General features: G+C 31.8%; 1 protein-coding gene and 1 long non-coding RNA gene across 4 annotated transcripts; both read left to right on the plus strand.

Annotated features, from left to right (window-relative positions):
• Positions 1-653: 653 nt before the first annotated feature.
• On the plus strand, positions 654-17,477 carry LOC105344072 (uncharacterized). Of its 3 annotated transcripts, XR_010711738.1 has the most exons (6): positions 654-731; positions 1,876-1,937; positions 12,171-12,230; positions 12,351-12,377; positions 15,458-15,574; positions 17,290-17,477. XR_010711738.1 is itself a non-coding variant. In XM_011451653.4 (5 exons), exons 2-5 carry the CDS (start codon positions 12,185-12,187, stop codon positions 17,460-17,462), a joined length of 363 nt encoding a protein of 120 aa, XP_011449955.2. In that variant the 5' UTR covers positions 1,876-1,937; positions 12,171-12,184; the 3' UTR covers positions 17,463-17,477. The 3 variants fall into 3 exon arrangements, 2 of the variants coding, with proteins under 2 accessions (XP_011449955.2, XP_011449956.2); XM_011451653.4 differs by lacking the exon at positions 654-731; XM_011451654.4 differs by lacking the exon at positions 654-731 and having other exon boundaries at positions 12,171-12,226.
• LOC117692802 (uncharacterized) lies at positions 3,315-10,718 on the plus strand. The gene is made up of 5 exons (XR_004604113.2): positions 3,315-3,651; positions 5,249-5,411; positions 6,501-6,586; positions 7,560-7,654; positions 8,400-10,718. It is a non-coding gene; the product is annotated as an uncharacterized lncRNA (long non-coding RNA).
• Positions 17,478-19,366: the final 1,889 nt, after the last annotated feature.

The following is a 19,366-nucleotide window of genomic DNA, read 5'->3' on the forward strand; positions in this document are numbered from 1 at the left end:
CAAAGGACGCTCAAATGCACAATCAGAAAAGTCTAGTTCCACGGTTCTTATAGATAAAGTAATCTGCCCTTTTACAACTTAATGAAATACGATTCTCTGAAAGGCGATAACTTGTGTTTATAAAGGGCCTTTACGTAAATGGAATTCTAATACCGTTGTTTAAACATTGAAAAAGTGCACACTTTTTTGCACTTCATCATGTACTTTTGCAGCTGAATTCAACAGTAATTTTATACGTGCAATATATGTACTTTTAACATTTCGTGATTCTTTATGAAATTTTATATACGTCAGCGTAGCAATCATTTTCTTTTGATTCAGTATTTTACTATTTATGGTAGGATGAAAATTCCAAGAAAATTCACGTGCATTGCAGGTACTATTTTCTAAGATAGACTAACCATAACCATCATAAAAGATTGTTTATTTCCGAGTTTTACACGTAACGTCTCATGTTTACAGTCAATTTTGACCAATCATTTTTACTAAAAGCTGCAATTGCGTCAAAACACTACAAACCACATCAACAAATTGCCTTCCGAAAAGTTATATGACTATTCATAAACCAGAAGTAAAAAAAAATACTATTGCAAAAAAAGAAATCAAATGTATATTATTCTTAACAGAACGTTGTTTCTGAAGACGAACATGAACATAGAGTGTGGAAGATGTCGGCGGTAGATCCAGGGAGTGGGAAGGAATCCCCCCCATTCTCAGAAATACTGTCAGTAGTGAGTCTTCATTTTAGAAACGCAGTATGAAGGTAGCTATAGCTTTGCAGGAAAATAATAATATAACATACATGCGCGGATCCAGAAAATTTTTCCAGGGGGGGTCCGAAGGATAATTGTGTTTGCCAGGGGGGGTCCGAGGCATATTTTCGCGATAATTTTACTATGTAAATTTAATAAATTTTCATTTTCCAGGGGGGGTCGGGACCCCCCCCCCCCCGACCCCCCCCCCTCTAGATCCGCGCATGAGTCATAACCCGCGTCGGTGTGTCATGTAAATTTTTCAGCAGTGTAAATTCTCATTACGGTCGATCTGAACGTTTCATATATGGAGAAGCAAATTCTCCATGCGTGGCGAACAACATGCACGTCTGCGGGGTTCGTATTGTCAAGAGAAAAAAAAAGAAAAAAAAAATACTTATTGGATGTAAATATATTGGTTGAGAACCCTTTGTGTATCTGGATCCGACAATAAGCATACATTGTTTGACAAAGGGAAGAAATAATTAAAATTATCTCCTTGTGTTTTTATCTGTAAATCTACGCATTTAAAGAAAGCGTAAACCTTATTGTTCAGGACTGTGTCACGTGGTAGGGAAAACAAACAAGTACATTTACACAAATAATCGAAGAAATTTATGACAGTTACACAAATTGAAAAAAAACCCGCCAATATATAAAACTACAGTTTGAAGGGAGTTTCTCGCCGCCAACAATGCCAGTGCGCTTAAAACAGGAATTGTCCGATCCTACAAATATCTTACCCTGGTTCATCCCACTTATGGATACTAGAAATACCCTGAATTCTTACCAAAATATCTTTTACACAGTTCATTTTCCAAAAATAGTCATTAGGAATTTACCAAATATCAATATTCCTTTGACATGTGAAAATTAAAGTACTGTTTGTAGTTTTAGTACTTAGATTATACGTATATCACTAAATTGAAATTCTGTCCAAAAACGCAAGAAAAATTTCAAAATGTTAATCAAGAAACCAAACTCATCAAATCAAAAAGTTAATGCAGGATTCGGGTCGATCGAAATTATATCCAATTCTTAATGAATGTATGTCATACAGAGGCCCGCGGGGGGCCGAATCTAGTGGTTCGACAGTTGAACATGACATTAACCCATATTACAGAGAAATACCCTGATCCCTAACACGGCAGCACGACTTCCCTATCCTCGGATCAGCTTGACAAGGTAAGAACAATTTCAATCGGCTTCCTTATTGACAAATTTCTTTAGTTTTCCCTTACTTGTGAAACTTTACAATGAGAATTGCTGTTTGGATAAAACAAACGCAATTCTTTCTTTTCCCTCTTCTCCTCTTTCCCTCTCATTTAGAGGGAATTAAAGATATCATATCGCATTAAAGATATCATTCCGTCCATAATAATTCAGAGAAGTCATGCTATTTTTGCTGTAACGAAAATAAACTTTCTGCCGATTTGAATACCAACTTTTCAAACGTATACCCATAAATTTACAAAACTTCAAATGTAAATTAGATGAGTGAAAAATTTAACCATTATCATGTTTATAAACGTAATGAGTGAGTGTTAATGTATCTGAAATCTACTGCCATGCAACAACTTTACTTTATTTACTGTAACAAAAAAAATCATCGTTTTGAGTTCATCGACAAAAATTTAATTTATATAAATATTAACAAGTTTTCAAATAAGTCTTATCATACATAAGTATATTACAAGATATTATATAACACGTTTATAAAATCAGTCAATATTTTATGTTCATTTTATCATACATATATACCACTGCACGAAAAGTCGCGTTTAATATAATTTTATAGATTCGTTTACCAAATTATATTTCTTGTTTTTAATATAATTTGTGTATAACGTTATATTATATGCAAAATATAATGTCATTTACTTGATTGGATTTTATAATAAAGTATAATTAGATTTAACGCGATATACAACAAGAAAAATGTAGTTTAATAGAAAAAATTATACGTTTCGTTTAAAGAAAATTAACATTCATACGTAAATACATTTATACATAACGTTTAATAATGTTTCTGGTATTCAGGAAATATATATAATAATTAATGTGTCAATAATATGTTATTTTATACAGAATAAAATGTTGTTTACGTACTCATATTGCAAATACACAAAATCGTCTATATGTATCAATGTATCTGATATTATGTTCTGATTTAATCATGGGAGGGGTTCGGGACGGTAAACACAAAACATCCTAATGATTATTTTTTCAGACACGTATAAGTAGATTAGATACAATACACAAAAAGGCATAATAAAGTTTAATAGAAAAAATATATAACTATGATAATTTTAGTTTGATCTTTATATGTGACTTTGCTTATACTTGAAGTTTAACTAACTAAAGTTTGATTTGAATTAAATATACAACTCACAAATAAAAAATATTTGACTATAACAATTGATTCAGGATGAGAGAGAGAGAGAGAGAGAGAGAGAGAGAGAGAGAGAGAGAGAGAGAGAGAGAGAGAGAGAGAGAGAGAGAGAGAGAGAGATAGTTTGTTTAACCACTACGCGCATGCGAATCAAATTAAGCCAATCAAAAATCGAGAGAATTCTGAACCCGCCAAGCTGCGTTGGAGATAACATGTCGGATTCGAGTGAAATAGCGAAGTAGATCTATCAGAATTTTGTGCTCTTGGACTGATGAATCATCAGATTCATACATCGACGAAATCTTTAGGAAAACATCCATTGTCAAGTGCCGAAAGGGAAGAAAAAGTCACCACCATGCATGGCCATGTCAAGCAGGTAGAGCGCTCGTGAGAAACAAGATGGCGAAACAGTTCCACAACATCAGTCCTTTGCCTCAACTTCTGTTCTTACATGTAGCAGCACCTTGGAGATAGATTCGCCGGCCAGTAGTACCAGTTGTTTAATAGGTATGGTGGTGATTACGGCATCGATAAAGAAGCGTCCCATTAACACATGCTCTTGTAATTTTATAGTTACTTCCCCTTGTGAACATGATTATTTCCCTTGTAAGAATTACAGTCAACTCGTAACCAAACTGATTTGTAATCAAATAGTCGGATAGTCCAGGTGAAAAATAACTTCAAATTACATGATTATGCCCACAGTCATATCTTTTTAATATTGATATTCATTTAAATAAATATTGTCGTGACTATGTCATATTATCAAATTACCATATTATCTACCGGTATAAGTATTTGTACTCACAGATGCTTGGGGACGGGAACCCAACCCCCATATTCACCCCCTTCCCCCCCCCCCATTCACAAGTTATTTTTTCACCATTTGACACCTTATGAAATTAAAGAGACCATCATTTCCAGCCGGTCAGTACTTTTTCAGTTATGAGCCCGTCCTATGATATCGCGGTAGTTAGGCCTATATTATTTTGTCATAAAATCTATCAATACGAAAATATTTCCAGAAACTAATATTTTGTGAGTTTATATACCTCAGTAATGTTTAACGTGTCTGTTTACAATGTCTAAAAACATTCCGACGTCAAATGTCAATTTCAGCGCGTGCTACTATAAGTAAACAGAAATACCGCGATACCATAGAACCAGCGATATCATAGAAACAAGTATAAATAATTTAAGGATTTCCTAGGGAGGTGTCAAATTTTACAAAATGGTGTCTGCTGACATTGCAAATTCTTTGCTTTTTATACCAGGGGTATATATTTTATTTCTACATAGCTTTTGCGTGAGTTGTGTTTTTTAAATGTAGCATAAATCAACATATAGTTCAAAATAAATGATAAAAAAATAACTTGAGAATGGAGGGGGGGGGGAGCAATGATTAAACACACAAGTTTCAAATTTAATCAATGTTGATTATAATTTGTCCCAAGTTATTGCTTCCATCACTTTTTGATGATTTTTTATAAAAATACACCTACACTCAAATAGAAGTACAGTTGAAATCGATGAAATGGAAAATATATCAAAAATATCTCCATTCAATGACATATCATTTTTCACTCATAAAAGTTCACAGGAAGGTAAATAAATTTCTTACGGAAATTTATAATAGGAAATGTCTACATCTTATCACCATCTGGAAATCTCTTGGAATATATACCTTGCACAATTTTTCAACGTTATCCAGGCTATTTCATGGCTGGTGCAATGTAAAATCCCCATAGACTATTTTGAGTTGTATATTGAGATCTGAAGTGGCAAAAGTCAGAGGGATGTTTCAAAACAGATAATCTGAAGATATCTCGTATCTATTTTGAGGATGAACATAATTTGAGCACATAGGTATTTATGATTATCAAAATATCAAGAAAAAGTGAAAGAAGAAAAAAACTCGGGACAGAGTGTAGCTATTAACCAAGAATTGCTACCCATTATAGTCACAATCTGTAAACTATTGATTAAGAGTCGGCTTGGGTATACGAGTCGGTTTGGGTACGACTTGACTTGATTCCCCTTTAGAGGCCTAGAATAACTCTTCAATGCCTGTATTTTGATTTATTTTCACTATTTTGATGAATAGCACCAGCATCGTGGCCTCTTTTCAAGTTGAGAAAGATTGAGTTTCAGCAGGAAAAAATCTTTGAGGGGCAGAAGGAAATCATCGCTATATACTCTCTGAAAGTAATCCATCGCAAAAGAAAGGAAATAAGAAAGTTACAATATGTGTACCCAGCCAAGTACATGTAAGTATATTTGATGTCAATAAAATATTGGTCTGATTTGCTATATTTAACATATAACCGCAAAAAATATAGGGATGGGACAATACACCAGTGCATCACAGTATATATTTTGACGATATTTGGATCGATACATTTACCATTAATACAGCGATACCGTAGCGAACTTTTTTTTTATTTTCCAAAAATATCCGAGCTTCATATATCAGCTATTTTAAGTCCGCGCGCCTAATATGAAAGTACAAAGATGGCAGAAAACCTCGTAAAGTTGTCGTGATTTGTACCAAATCTGCTAAGTAAAGTATCGTCCCAGCCCTGAAAAAATTCATGACTGAATTGAAGCTGCAGATTTTTTTTTCAGTGATTAATCTATTGTAGCTTTTTGTTTAAATGTTTTTTGAATTAGGTTTTGCTGGAATCTTGTTTGGGGGGGGGAGGGGCTAAGAATTAGTGGATTATGTGGTACATTCTCTGACAAAAAACAGGAATTAAAACAGTAGGCTTCATCTAAACACAACATTTTACAAAGCTTTGGCTAAAATAAATAAAAGAATTGGGTGATAAAGCCTTTCATTTTTGTTGTACACCTGATTTCCACACCTAAAACTCATGATGTTCTGTATACCTTACTGATTTTTTTTTTCATGTTTGAATGTAATATTGCTGAGACATAACATACATATATTTGATAAGCATAAATGTTGGGACTGGCTTGTATATTAATATACTGTGGTTTCATCAATATTCGTTAAATACCAATTTTCGTGGATTTCGTTATTAAGTTGATTCACGAAATTAAGTGTTCCATGAAGTGCAATTTCTATTAACAGTTTGTATTGATAGGGTCATTGTCCACGAAATTACGTATCTTTGAAATCGTGACTTTCCCTTTTTCCACGAAAATTGATACCCTTGAATATTAATGAAACCACAGTATATTCAATCATTCGTACACATCTAAAATTTTTGTTAATTGTATTATACAGGCTTATACTGTATGTACATGTGGAGCGTATTGAGAGGAGTTATCTCAATATCAGCAACTATAATTGTATGGCCTTGGTATGATATTTTGTGAATGCATACTTTCAGATTGCTGTGCATGATGGATACTCCCATGGAATTTCCCTAGGATTGTAGTGAAAAATGAAATCCGATGATGGAAACCAAATATTGAAGTAAAACTTTTTAAAGAATTAATAACTTAGACCACACCAATAAAAATTTTTGTTTGCAGGGTTCGTCACTAACCTTAGTCCGTTAGTCACAGACTAATAGATTTTCATATGGATTAACAAAATTTCTGTCTAGTCAGTCCGGTCAAACTAATAAAAAGTTTTGCTAAAAAAATGTGTAAATTAACAATGTGTGATTGTCGACATTTTAGTGGAAAACCCTGACTGTATTTTTATTATCTAGCATATGATACATTGCAGTGATTATAGAGTTACCGAGCGAAAACAACAGAGGTATGCAGGATATTATGGGTGACTTGATTATTTCTTTGCCGTAAGGGGATGTCCGAGAAAATTAATAGGTTACAAGCGCACGTGTTCACAACAACAGCTTCGAAAGGGACGCTTATGTGTTTTAAAAAAATAAAGGTGAAACGAATCTCCTGTGAGTTGTTTAATTTAAATGAATTGTTTTACGTTAAATAATTTGTGATAAATTGCTTATTATTTTAAACAGATTTTTAAAGAACTTAGACATTGAAAAGAACAAGGTAGCTCATAGCCATGATCTAATTTGCATAGATCTATTTGTAACATCTGTAATAGTGGCATAAACCTAGTACACAGAGATAGTGAATACGCAGCTCTTTGCTATGTACTGCATAGCACAATACAACTAAACGTGCAATACCTGTAAGAAAAGCATTATAGTGTATATTATGCACCCCTTTCTTACAAATGCTATTTAAAAACTCCATACTCTATATAAGGCAAATACGATAATGCTTTTTAATTGATTTCTGACAGGCACATAAAATTGCCTGCGGACTAGTTAAAACGAACAGGCACTAGTCCGGCTGGACTAATGCATAAAACAGTTAGTGTCGAACCCTGAGTTTGTCAGATCCCGCACTCTTGTATTTAAATAAAACTTTACAAATAATATTCTAAATTTTGTTGCAATGTTATATTTTAGATGCAATAAACAGATATTTCCTGTCTATGCAAGATAAAGGAAGGAGAGAGTTGATTCTTTCAAGAAAGGAATGGAACTGTATCAAGGAAACAAGGGTATGCCCAATTAAATGCACTGCATGTTTTGAGAGTCTAGGCCATACATATGTTCAAATGTCCCTGTTTACAACTGCCAAAATCGTGAACTTGTATTGAAGTTCTAATTTATGCTGTATTATATACAGTGACTGTTCTATTGATTTAACTTACCTTTTAAGATTAATAAGGAGTTTTGATGTATAAATCGCATTTGCAGATAAGGAAAGAATTAACAGAAATGTAAATACTTGTTATTATGCCCCCTTCAGACAAGGGAGGGAATACTACATTGCTGTTGTTGATCGGCCGGTCCACCAACAATTTCCTTTAACACAGAGGTTGCTCCTATTGATATGAAATTTGACACACAGATTCATCATAATAATATTTTGGTCAAGTTTGATTTAGAGTCTAATTGAGCAATTTTTGACAGAGTTATGCCCCTTGGATATGGGAAAATCCCAATTATTTGCTTTTTCGTTCATTTCTTTGTAGAGGTCTCCAAGGAAAAAGGGGACAATTGTGTTTCACAAATATCTCTTGTTTTTTGAAATATATAGTCTCATAACTGCAATAGTGTCTGCAGACAAATTTTCATGATGCACAAACGCCTGTTACTCCTCTTTCCAAAAACAATGATTTAATGCTTAAATAAATTGTCTGAGGAATTTAAAAGAAAAGCCTGAACATTTTACAATGTTAGCTTTTTAAAGACAATATTTGTGTATAAACATGTGTATTTATGTGTGTATATATGTTGTAGAAAATGGAAGTTATACTATAGACAGGCTGTCGGGCTGTATTTAAACAAAAGACCTTCTGGGATGAGGAGAAAAAGAAACAAGTAGAACCTGTATTTCTTGTCGAGTACTTGATGATGTCATCAGAATATGAAAATGATTGGGAAGATGACACAATATATGAAATCACATCTCTAAAGTGGCGCTCTGACGAATGTTTAATTGGACACCAAAAGTTCTGCTCTGAAATCCAAATGTTCAAAAAGGCAAAGTATAAGACGTGTAAGGACCAACAATGAATCATCTAGAGACAAACCAGAAAATATATCAAATGAACAGAAATGTGCATTTGAGATTTTTAAAAAAGTTGCTACTGTCATGTATAATTAGCTCACCTGAGCTGAAAGTTATTATATGGTTTTACTGATATGCAAGCATTTTGACATATACATTGTTGATTGTATAAGATTGTTAACTCCGTCCCATGGACAATTTTTGTTCCTCGCAAGAGGTTCATATTTTGATGTAGGTGTATTATCCATGTATAAAGAGTTGTTTAACACTTCTTGAGAACTGCAAAGCTCAATATGTGATATGACTGTAAAATCATTGCAAAATAGCTTGATGTATTGTTGTAGTATGATTAACCTAAAAATATGCTGGGTATTTTTTTAAATACAGGATCTGATATTACTTGTTCAACTCATACTGTTATATAAAAGAATATTCATTGTGTATTTTTTTATTGTTGAATTTTTTTTTATGGTGATCAATTACAGATTAAATTTGGCCATTATGATTTTCAATTTTTGTCATATTGGCATGTAACGAAGTCATACTTTTTTTATCTCAATTTATTTACAAATATGTTTAAGTTTATTTCCAGTAATTAGTGCATACATCTTTATAGCATAATAGAAGTGAAGACAATAGGAGGTTATTTATTTTTAAAGGGAGCTCTGTTGGCAGTTAGTTGCAGATCTTGATACCCAAGTAAGAGAAAGGTGGCGTCTCTGACCGATCCTTTTGCTCTTGCTTGTGGGCGAGTGAGGCTTCCCTGTAAAAGGCTTGTATAAGTTTAAAATCATAGATCAAATTATAAACTAAACACATATATAAGTGATATAAAGTGGTTATTTTAATGAATATTTTATCATAATTTGTTTCTTTTGTTTTGAGTAAGGAGTTAAAGACGAAATTTTTGATAATTTATTGAGTAGAGAGTAGTTTTTATGGACATCTAGGCAGTTATACAGGACTTTTTGTATGTATATCTTTCAGAGCTTGTTCCTGAATCTTGGGCGTAGACTAGAAAATTTACGGAAAAAATACAATTTTTATCTCAAGTTATTTTAATCTACATATTTGTACAATATTCACTTATATAATTAATTAGCTCTATAGTGAACAAAATTTGTTGTTAAAAATATACAGGAGACAATGCAAGAGTATTTTGAAAGGGCTTTGCTGGCAGTAAGTTGCAGATCTTGATACCCAAGTAAGAGAAAGGTGGTGTCTCAGACCGATCCTTTTGCTCTTGCTTGTGGGCAAGTGAGGTTTCCCTGTCAGTTTCTTACAGATGCAAGGAATAAACAGACAAGACTTGATAAGACATTTCTGAGTAAAATAATGGGGAACTGTTTTCTTTTTATGATAAGTAAGATTGAGTTGAATATTATTAGTGTCATAACTATATTTTACATTCTGTACATGCATATGCCAGACCTTAATAGGATAGACTAGAAGAACTTTAATTGAAAGTGAATTTTAAGCAGGAGACAATGAAAGGTATTTTGAAAGGGCTTTGCTGGCAGTAAGTTGCAGATCTTGATACCCAAGTAAGAGAAAGGTGGTGTCTCTGACCGATCCTTTTGCTCTTGCTTGTGGGCGAGTGAGGCTTCCCTGTCAGTTTCTTACAGATGCAAGAAATAAACAAGTCTTGATAAGACATTTCTGAGTAAAATATTGGGGAAACTGTTTTCTTTTTATGATAAGTAAGATTGAGTTGAATTTTTATAGTGTCATAACTTTTTAAAATTTTGTACATGCATAAGCTTGATCTTATTCCAGACCTTATTAGGATAGACTAGAAGAATTTTATTGAATTTCCATGATTTAAATTTACCATTTCGCCAAATTTTGATAATCAATTATTGTTTGCATTGGAAGTTTGTGTAAATTAAAATTACTTTATATACGTTCAAAAATGTTAACTGAATAGTCTGGACATTAGAATATGTATTTTTCTTTTTTGTATAATAAATTTTCAATATTATAATGTAAAACCTAAGAAATTTTTTTTAAAATCACATGAAGTGTTTAAAATTAGAGATGCACATGTACATCCTATTATTGAACAATTTGGTATTTGTATGCATCATATATATAAATATATAGGGTTTTTTCAACGCTATTACATATAATATGATTGTTAATATATATCTTCTCTGAAGTGGTTTTCATGGAAACTCTTATCTATTTGCAGTTATGAACTATAGAGTATGTATGTAGTATGTATGTTTCTATGAAAACAAGCTATTTTCAAAATACATGTACTAGGAAAGAGAATTTGTGTGTGCGTGTGTATGTATTTTAGTGACCAGTATATAAGTAAAAAAAAATGATTACTTCAGTATTGTCAATTTTCAACAATTGCTTTTCTTTATCCACATGCATTATATAGAAAAACTGACTTTGTCTTGTAATTTATGTTGTATATGAAAATACGCAAGTTAAAGTAGAATTTGTTATTTGCAGACCATGCAGCAATTTTTATGGGTCTGTTTCAGTTTTGTTTTTTTTTCCTACTAGTCCATATAGATTCCATTATTTCCATTTAATGTGTATTAGCCTGCATTTGCTTAAGTCAAATGTGCATTTCACAATTCCAAATTTGGACATTTTACCTAAGTATTTTTTAAGAACTATATCAGAAATTGTAATGGCATCCATTTCATATGTATCTGATCATGACGTACGTATATATTGTAATTTTCTAAATTGTGACTTTTATGCTTAAAACTTTGAAATGTTTTGCTCTGTAAGAATACATGTATTTTTTTTTTTACATCATCGAGACTTTAACATGCAATAAAATCGAATCTTAAGTGGACTTGTGTGTGATTTTAATTTTCAAAAATGATAGCAAAAACAATTTCAAAGAAAACAACTGGATGTTTGAAGTTATATAAAGATGTATGCGGTGGTATAATTATTTAATTAAACGAAAATAATAATGACGTGAAATAAATACAATTCTAGTTTATATTGGCAGGTTTAATCAAAATATTCTCGTTGCATAAACAAGAGGTATAATGTAAGTTGATAAAAGCGTTTATTTGAATGTTTTAGGAAGTTTAAGATATCCGTATATAATTTAATTGTTGACAGTTTTATAATGTAAAATGTAAATTAAACGAGAACAAATAATGAATTAAAATTCAACATTAAATTTTATTAACCAAACAAATTTAATATATCCATTAAACTTAATTTTTTGAGCATGTTTAATGAAAATTATACGTTTTATATACAAGAGGTATAATGTTAGTTTACGGAACACTTAAATCTGTACGTATGAGTAAGTTTACAATTTTTCCGACATTATTAAATTTGTTCTTTTACGGAATCCAGTAAACTCATATTAAATGCTAATTATTTTTAAACGTTTTCGGGCACACAATATGTAATACTACATACTTAAATTTTAAATAATCGTAACGTTTAAATTGCATTTAAGGTGAAATTAAACGCGACTTTTCGTGCAGTGTACATGTATCTGTATTTTTTATTAGGCTCCGGTTTGAAGATGGGCGCCTTCAAGAAACACCTGACTCTGTATCTGCTGTTTGTAGGTATAGTACACAGTGCAATCACACACGCATACTTTCAATGCATATCATTTTTTCCTGGATTACAGATAATATAAAATCGACTTGCATATAAACTCAATCATGGCCTTTCTAATTTTACAGGACTTCTTCCAGCCGTGCGTTCACAAGGTAAATTTTCACATGACAAAATTGCATTACAAACTTCTTGTGTTGTTTTAACTTGTTTGTTAAAAATAATTTTTCAAATGAAAACATAAACACAGGCATACGTTTTTTTTATTTTCCATGTGTATTTGTGTATAGATCATTAGATAATGACAATGTGTATACATCAAAATTATTACGAAACATACCTCATTTATAAGAGCAGTCAATAATTCTTTACACTAATTTAAAAAAGGTCCCTCTTCACTTAAAAGATGCATGGATAAAAAATGTAATTATCAATTTGGTTAAGAAGGTCGTTTTTGTTATACCTTTTACATATACATTGAAGTTCCATTTGGAAGACGGTATAAAGAGTTGAAATTATTTACAGTCTCCGGGTTGTGCACTTCCTTTCCTTTGTGATTGGTTGAAAATACATGATGTGAAAATTTACATTTATTTCATTGGTTGAAATACTGTTCGGCGCAAGGGAGATAATTTTCTGATGAGCTTTTTCACGTACGACTTAACAAATTTCGTAGATTTCAAATCTTAAAAAGTGAGAAAACGAAAAAGCAATACATATTGCTATGAATGAAATTCAGCCTTTGGTTTTCAGGTCAATACGGAAGCGTATTAGTGCCACATATACACTTCACATTGTTTTATTTTCTACACTTTAAAGTGTAAATTTTACACTTTAATCTGTAAAATTTACACTTTAATCTGTAAAATTCACACTTTAAAGTGTAAAATTTACACTTTAATCTGTAAAATTTACACTTTAATCTGTAAAATTCACACTTTAATCTGTAAAATTTACACTTTAAAGTGTAAAATTCACACTTTAAAGTGTAAAATTCACACTTTAAAGTGTAAAATTTACACTTTAATCTGTAAATTTTACACTTTAATCTGTAAAATTCACACTTTAATCTGTAAATTTCACACTTTAATCTGTAAAATTCACACATTAAAGTGTAAAATTCACACTTTAATCTGTAAATTTTACACTTTAATCTCTAAATTTCACACTTTAATCTGTAAATTTTACACTTTAATCTGTAAAATTTACACTTTAAAGTGTAAAATTCACACTTTAATATGTAATAAATATTTTAATTAGCAAATATTTCAAACTTTGTCTTGAATACAGTGACATCATTACACAGTGATATTTTTAAAAAACCGTGGATTTTTCAAATAGATATCAGTGGTTTTATGCCTCGGCTTTCTTCCACACTTTTTTATGATGATTTTACAATAAAAATAACAAATAGTGTTGAATTACTGATCATTCAAAGAATATACTTTATGTAGCATTCTGTCTAAACCTCGATTTAGCATATGTTCGTTCAGTACTTTGAGTTGTGTACAATAAAATTGTACTGTATACAAATGAATAAAATTGATGCTTAAAACTAGTAAAAGTCTTGTATACTTTTAGCAGGCTTGAAGACTGTGTATTTGCATAAAAGTGAACAAAAAGTCAAAACCCCAAAACATTGTTACAGATAATTCTACATTTTATGTTGCGGCCACCATATAAATATAATTATGTGGTGGCCGGCTGGCCGTCAGAAAAATTAGTGGTGATCGCTAGTTTTAAGTCCATTGAATTATCACTTTTTTCAGTTTTTGATCTGATTGAAAAAGACGAGGGAAACAGCTTGCATTATAAAAAGCCCTAAGCGTTGAACATTTTTTTGGCCATGTGACACTGATACATTTTGTCTAAGAGAATTTAATTATAACTGTTTCAGTTTTTGAAAAATTGAATACTGTTAATGAGAACTCAATTCTCGATTGCAATGTTTATTATTAATGCAAGATAAAAGAAATGTCGGACATTTAATTAAAACAACCATGTGGTGTTGACATAGTATTTTACAGATTAATGTGTGATTTTTACAGATATATGTGTACAATTTACAGATTAAAGTGTGAAATTTACAGATTAAAGTGTAAAATTTACAGATTAAAGTGTGAATTTTACACTTTAAAGTGTGAATTTTACACTTTAAAGTGTGATTTTTACAGATTAAAGTGTAAAATTTACAGATTAAAGTGTAAAATTTACAGATTAAAGTGTGAATTTCACACTTTAATATGTGAATTTTACAGATTAAAGTGTAAAATTTACAGATTAAAGTGTAAATTTTACACTTTAATGTGTGAATTTTACAGATTAAAGTGTGAATTTTACACTTTAAAGTGTGAATTTTACAGATTAAAGTGTGAATTTTACAGATTAAAGTTTGAATTGTACACTTTAAAGTGTGAATTTTACAGATTAATGTGTGAATTTTACAGATTAAAGTGTAAAATTTACAGATTAAAGTGTAAATTTTACAGATTAAAGTGTAAAATTTACAGATTAAAGTGTAAATTTTACAGATTAAAGTGTGAATTTTACACTTTAAAGTGTGAATTTTACAGATTAAAGTGTGAATTTTACAGATTATAGTTTGAATTGTACACTTTAAAGTGTGAATTTTACAGATTAATGTGTGAATTTTACAGATTAAAGTGTGAATTTTACAGATTAAAGTGTAAATTTTACAGATTAAAGTGTAAAATTTACACTTTAAAGTGTAGAAAATAAAAAAATGTGAAGTGCATATGTGGCACTAATACGCTTCCGTAGGTCCAACTTGTTGAAAGTAACATTCTACAATATCTATTGAAATTATTTGTTTTTCTTTTAGCATTGTTTATTCAAATACACAAAAAAAATTGATGCGGTATGCCTAATATCGGTAAAGTTATTTGCACCTTAGATAGATAAATGCAGTGGGATAACTTTGATTTTATCAATAAGAGTCTACGACCCTACCTAAGATCTCTTTTACCCTACAGTCGATCTCAACTTACAAGCTCGGGTACACAGTTCTCAATTTTAGACACGCAGGCTTAAACGACACATGACACAAAAATGTTCGGATAAATCCACTCGCCATGCTATGTAGAGGAAGGTGACATTTATATAAAAAAAAGAATTAAACTGTCTTTGATAACTAATTGCTGTTTATGGTTTGTTCTAAAGACGGTAAGCTTTTTTAAAAAAGCTAAACTTGTATTAATCTGAATTTCAATTGCAGGTGGGGGAAACTGTATGGCGGACAACGAATGCAACTTTCCTGTGGGCGGGGTTTGTAACGGGCCTACTAATTCCTGCCTCTGCATCAATGGATACACCGGCAGCTTTTGCCAAACAGGTCAGTCTTTTTGAAGTTTGATACATAAGATTTCTTTTTTCCAAAAATGGTTTAAGAACGATTTTTTTTAAAAGGGAGGGATGGTGCTGAGTGCGTCATCACGTACGTGTATAGCAGTGATGATATTAATTCCCTTTTAATACTTCTATAGATATACGGGTTCGTGCCAAAAATCTAATTCAAAATAATTCAAATTTTCATCAAACGTATGCACATTCATAAACTTGCTTGTAAAATTTGTATAAGACATCTTAAACGATGCTTGGAAGAAAAAAAGGATCGTCAAACTCACGACTCTAACTCATTGCGCTATGCTGTAAGTAACAATGTTAGGAGCTAAAATAAAATATACTGGATTTTATTGTTTATTTCGATACAAAGTAGGTCACAATATGTAGGTGTCCCCACTTTAACAGCAAAAGTACGAAAAAGACAACTAACGATAAAAACATTACTTATTGGGGCATTTAGAATTAAAGTTCATAATCAGTGAGATGTTCAATACATTTGAAAGCATTTTTTTTTTCAGGTAGAGGAATGCGTTTACTTATACGAAAAACTGGATTTAGTAGATTCTGTTTTGTCGATTTTGTATGCAGTACAATCGTTTTTCTTAAGATTTATACATGAACCAAGTAGTTGCAAATATAAAAATATCTTTCACGAGCATGGCTTTTATTTCAAACTGCATAATCACTGAAAAACTCTGCTTATAATTACAAATTAAGTGACAAAATATAAATCAACTAATGACAGAATGGAAATGAATTATTTTTGTTGGGAGTTTAAACAAAACACATGGGATTCGCCTTCTTCTGAGCAACTTTGAAATCAAAAATCTGAAATCTTTGAAATCCTTCACCCATTGTCCGTCCGTCTGTATTTGTTCCTAGACCTACTGGGCCAATTTCAAACAAACTTAGCACTGTGTAAGGCTTGGCCTCTGTGGGGGGTTTAAAAAGTGGATATGTTAATTCAACTTTGAAAAAAAATAATGAAAATAAGCGAGAATAAAGTAGGCACTAGTATATATCGTATTAATCTTTACCTCACATAAACATGTTTTTTAATGTACGTTTGTTGCTGTATGATGTGATTTTTTATATCGATAGGGCCATTTTATTCTAGAAAAAATAACTCATACTAACACTTATATTCAACTTCGAACCCTGTCGATAGCAACAACAACGATATAATAGTTTGCTCATTTACAAAGCAGGTTCGTTTATGCCACTGAAACTAAAAAAGTAACACGAGTTGGTGTTATTCGTACTTTTGTAATCCACATAAAAGTCTATAAGCACATGCGATATTAATTAAGTTTTGAATTAGTTTCAATTCAATTCTTCAACTATTCAAATTAGAAGTCGCTCTAAAAAAAACAAGTTTTAATATGTAAATCACTTGACACAGATCTATCAAATTTCAATCGTTTAAAAGGATTGTAACTGAAAACCCTGAAAAGTCAATGAAACTAAACCAAACAAATGAAATTAAGTACAGCTTTGGTTTATAAATCTTTACAACAGCATTTTCGCATTCAATATATATATTTGACTATCAAATTTTACATTGTAAAGTAACGACTGCTTTGGTGGAATTGAGAAATTTGACGGCAACTTATTCCCTTGAAATATGTACAATTCCACATCATACTTTGAGTACTTTCAGGACTTTGATTTACTATAAGACATTGACTCTTATCTTTCATATAGCCCCAACCACAGGCAGTAGTAGCCCCTCGACAGCCTTAACAAGCCCGAATAACGCTGTCCTCCTGATTAGCCTAGCGTCCCTGTTCTTTTGGTTTCTGAGCAAGGAGCGGTCACGCCAAGAAGAGGATTGGATATTCTACTACACTCTTTACCATCAGTATTTGTACCATTAGAGACATTCTGTCAATGGCAGTAGTTGGAAGTATGTCTTGTTAATGTTGTTTATTTTTACAGTACTTATCGCTGATTTATTTTATCTTGTAAATCCATGTAAGTGACGCAAAAAATAGTCTCTGGAACTTTTTTTTTTTATAAACGAAATATTCTGAAATTTCACGCTGTTCTTCCCATTAGGTTATTTTTCCTACTAATTTGAAGTAATTAGAACATACCTTATAATTTATAAAAGAACTGACTGTACAGTTTAGTAGGCTCAATTTTTTTTGAGAACATTTGTGAATTGTTTAACAAATAAAATTTCTCCATTTTGAAATGTTTTGCTATCGAACATACGTGGTTATAAATCAATTAAAAAAATTGACTGACTTCAATAACAAATATTTTTTCTGCATATTTTGCTACAAAAATGTCGGTTAATCCCCAGTCGTAATCAATGTTGGCAGTAATATGTATGTAAGAACACATTTAAAACCCATTATCATTGTTTTTCATCAATAATTTGTGTATTTCAGCAAACAGTCGGCGAGACATGTTACAAAGCTGTTCTATTCAATATACAATGAATTCTCACACCAACAATTCCATGTCATTTATAACTAGATTCCTCAGAACATCAGCTGGTGTTATGATCGTTAAATCAAGGTTTTTTGTTATTGTACATCTATAGAGGTATCACGTGTCGTTCAATCGCTAGCATGCAACTTTTTAATTTTATTTCAATATCGAATTAGATAGGGTCAATGAGTGCTTAGAGCACCACGACTAAGCTGGTTGATCGCTCCTGACCAGTGGTTGATCGTCAGATTATTGCGTGGTAGGTTCGAATCCCTCTGTGGGACAGACGACGTCGGATAAATCATAGTCCTGTGTGGAGAAGGAGTTGGTTCAGTCACTGTTCAATCACCAATGCCCAGTCAGAGATGCTAATTTAATTTGCATTTTATTATTCTTACAAGACTTCAGCTACAAGCAATCCTTAAAAATTCCTTAAATAGATGTTTTCTGTTTATTAAATTTAAAATAATTTGGCATTTGGTTCATTATCAAAATCTATTATAAAAGGGGAAACATGAATTTTGGTTTACGAAGGTTTGCAGCTGTACAGTGGACTATTTAAGATTATTATACTTTCATGTTAAATACTAAAATCTGATTGGTTTAGATGCAGTTGATAATCCGTGCTATTACCCTCAGCATTAGCAACACACTTGGCAACGGGTAACATTATATTTATAGCACTAATTATTTTATTATACTGAATGTCTTAAATTTAAAGAAAATTTTACTGCTTTTATTTAGAAATGAAGTGAATTCTACGGCGAACCGTACGCGCATAATTTACGCACATGTAACAATTCGTTGTGTTACCCGTTGCCAAGTGTGTTGCTAACGCTGAGGGTAATAGAACGGATTACCAACTGCGTCTCAACCAATCAGATTTCAGTATTTAACATGAAAGTATAATAAAACGAATTGTTACATGCGCGTAAATGATGCGCGTACGGTTCGTCGTAGAATTCGAGTCATTGCTATAGAAAAACAGGTAAGTTTTCTTTAAAATTAAGACATTCGGTATAATAAAATAAATAGTGTCTGTTTGGGAGGATAACAGTTGAAGTCGACAACCCGAGAAAACCATTGTCAACCTCCGCTTCGCGTCGGTTGACAATGGTGTCAATTTCAACTGTTACCCTCCCAAACAGGCACTATTTATATATTAGAGTGCTTGAAGCCAGGCCAAGGTATCAAGTTTATTATCAGCACATGTACTGGTGAAGTCGAAGCCGAGAAAACCATTGTCAACCTCCGCTTCGCGTCGGTTGACAATGGTGTCAATTTCAACTGTTACCCTCCCAAACAGGCACTTTTTATATATTAGAGTGCTTGAAGCCAGGCC

The sequence above is a fragment of the Magallana gigas genome, chromosome 3 (assembly GCF_963853765.1).
Source record: "Magallana gigas chromosome 3, xbMagGiga1.1, whole genome shotgun sequence".
Taxonomy (NCBI): Eukaryota; Metazoa; Mollusca; class Bivalvia; order Ostreida; family Ostreidae; genus Magallana; species Magallana gigas.